Consider the following 2,003-nt stretch of genomic DNA (forward strand, 5'->3'; position numbering starts at 1 on the left):
TACCCTACAAATATGTATAATCAATTATGTTTCAGTAAAAGAAACTGTCAAAAAAAATTTTATCCTGTTATGTTAAAAAAAAGAAAAAAAAAGGGAAGTCATGTGGTCACTTCAAGAGATTAAAAAAAACCCCAGCATTGATCACTATGAATATGGAAACATATGAGAACATACACAATATTATTGACTGAATATAAAACCACATTTTGTCATAAGAACCTTTTTAATATTCCACATTCTACATAAAATCCTAATGAATAATGCTTTTTTTTTTTTTAACACTTGAACTACATTAAATTCTGATTCCATCTGGAATGGCTGTCAGGATATAGTTCTGGGGGTGGTTTGTTTGTAGTACAAGAATGGGCAGAGAAGTTCCTAAAGGATTTACTTTTTTGGCTTTAGGGTTTTTTAATAGATTTTAATAGATTTTTTAATAGAGAAAGTGTGTCCTTATCTTCATTTTACTGATTAAGCTTTTCCATTAATGTATTTCATAAAACCATATATTTAAAATTATTTCTAGAAATAAACATTTACTGAAGATTATCCTAAACATAAACTAAGTTCTCTCAATGGCAATTGAAAAATTCAAAATATCATGATATTGTTTTTCTGTGAACAGCTGGTACTTACCAGGTAGTGGGACCTGTGCTGGGCCACCACCATAAGACTGTGAAGGTGGCTGTGGATAGCCAGAAAAGCCTGCTCCACCTGGTGGGACTCCAAATCCTTGGCCGGCAGGAACTAGAGAAGGGAACAGTTAAATAAACTAGTGACAGTTTCCATGACTGCAGAGAAAACTTCAGAAAAATGTCTACTATTAACAGCGAAAAAAACATGCTATTAGTGCTATAACAGCAGTCTCTTTTTGTCTAAATTCAACTTCTCACCAACTCCTTCCCCATTAAAAAATTTAAAAACTTACTTGGGTACAAAGTTACAGATAGATAGGAAAAATAAGTTCTGGTGTTCTGGGCTGACTATAGCTAATACTGTTATATTGTATATTTCTAACTAGGTAGCAAAGAGGATCTTGAATGCAATCACCACAAAGATAAATGTTTAGATGATGGATATGCTATCTACCCTATGCAAGTATTGAAACAACATACTGTATCCCACAATTATGTACAATAAAAATAAAAATAAAAATAAAATTTTACTTCATTCACCTTCCTTGTTAACTTACAAAAGTGCTAAGTTCTTTTTAACTTGGATAAAGCTGTCCTAAAGGTCACAGTTGTGCTAACTGAAGTGTCTTAATCAGTTCTTAGATTACAAGTATCTCTGTACTGGTCAGCCGCCAAAACAAAAGATTATAATCAAAGTGTTTTACACACACACACACACACACACACTCACTCTCTCTCTCTCTTTGGCGGGCCGGCAGCTGGCTAGTACAGGGATTGAACCCTAGACCTTGGTGTTATTAGCACCACATTCTAACAAACTGAACTAACTGGCCAGCCCCCACATTTGTCTTTTACTGCCATGAAATTTATTTCAATTCCCTTCACAATGGAATTTTTGAGACTGCTCCCAGCTTTCACATCTCCTGAGAACCTTTATCCTTCTATCTTGCCAGCTAGGTCCTTACTGTCTAAGGTTAGATAGGAGTGACTCTGGCCTCATACAAAACAAGCAAGAATGAAGAGGATAAAGGAGAAAGTGAAAAAGTGCTACAGCATTCCTAAATCATGACTAACTCCATGAGTCATAACTCACCTCCGGGATAGGATGGAGCTCCCCCTGGCTGTGGGGTACCAGGATATCCTCCAGGGGCTGGATAACCTCCAGGAGCAGGATAGCCTCCCATTCCTGGGTAGCCACTACTTGGAGTTTGTGGATAGGCACCTCCTCCCATTGGAGGAAAGCCACTAGGATAAGGGTACTGACCTGCAGGGGGAAAAGATGATTCCTGACCTGCAGGCTGAAAAATTGAAAAATTTTCAAGTGAATGTGATCATAGAGAAATATGACCCACTGAAAAAAAAAAAAAA

At 36.6% G+C, this 2,003-nt stretch overlaps 1 protein-coding gene across 1 annotated transcript in view; it reads right to left on the reverse strand.

The window, feature by feature from the left end:
• Positions 1-2,003, reverse strand: part of ANXA7 (annexin A7) — a 22,106-nt gene that overhangs the window by 17,793 nt on the left and 2,310 nt on the right. Inside the window, exons 2-3 of the mRNA XM_008582192.1 lie at positions 1,729-1,933; positions 637-747 (exon numbers count right to left, since the gene is read on the reverse strand). Coding sequence (XP_008580414.1) covers positions 637-747; positions 1,729-1,933 — 316 coding nt within the window. The remainder of the gene's footprint in view (positions 1-636; positions 748-1,728; positions 1,934-2,003) is intronic.

Source organism: Galeopterus variegatus, unplaced genomic scaffold, assembly GCF_000696425.1.
Source record: "Galeopterus variegatus unplaced genomic scaffold, G_variegatus-3.0.2 Scaffold2529, whole genome shotgun sequence".
NCBI lineage: Eukaryota > Metazoa > Chordata > Mammalia > Dermoptera > Cynocephalidae > Galeopterus > Galeopterus variegatus.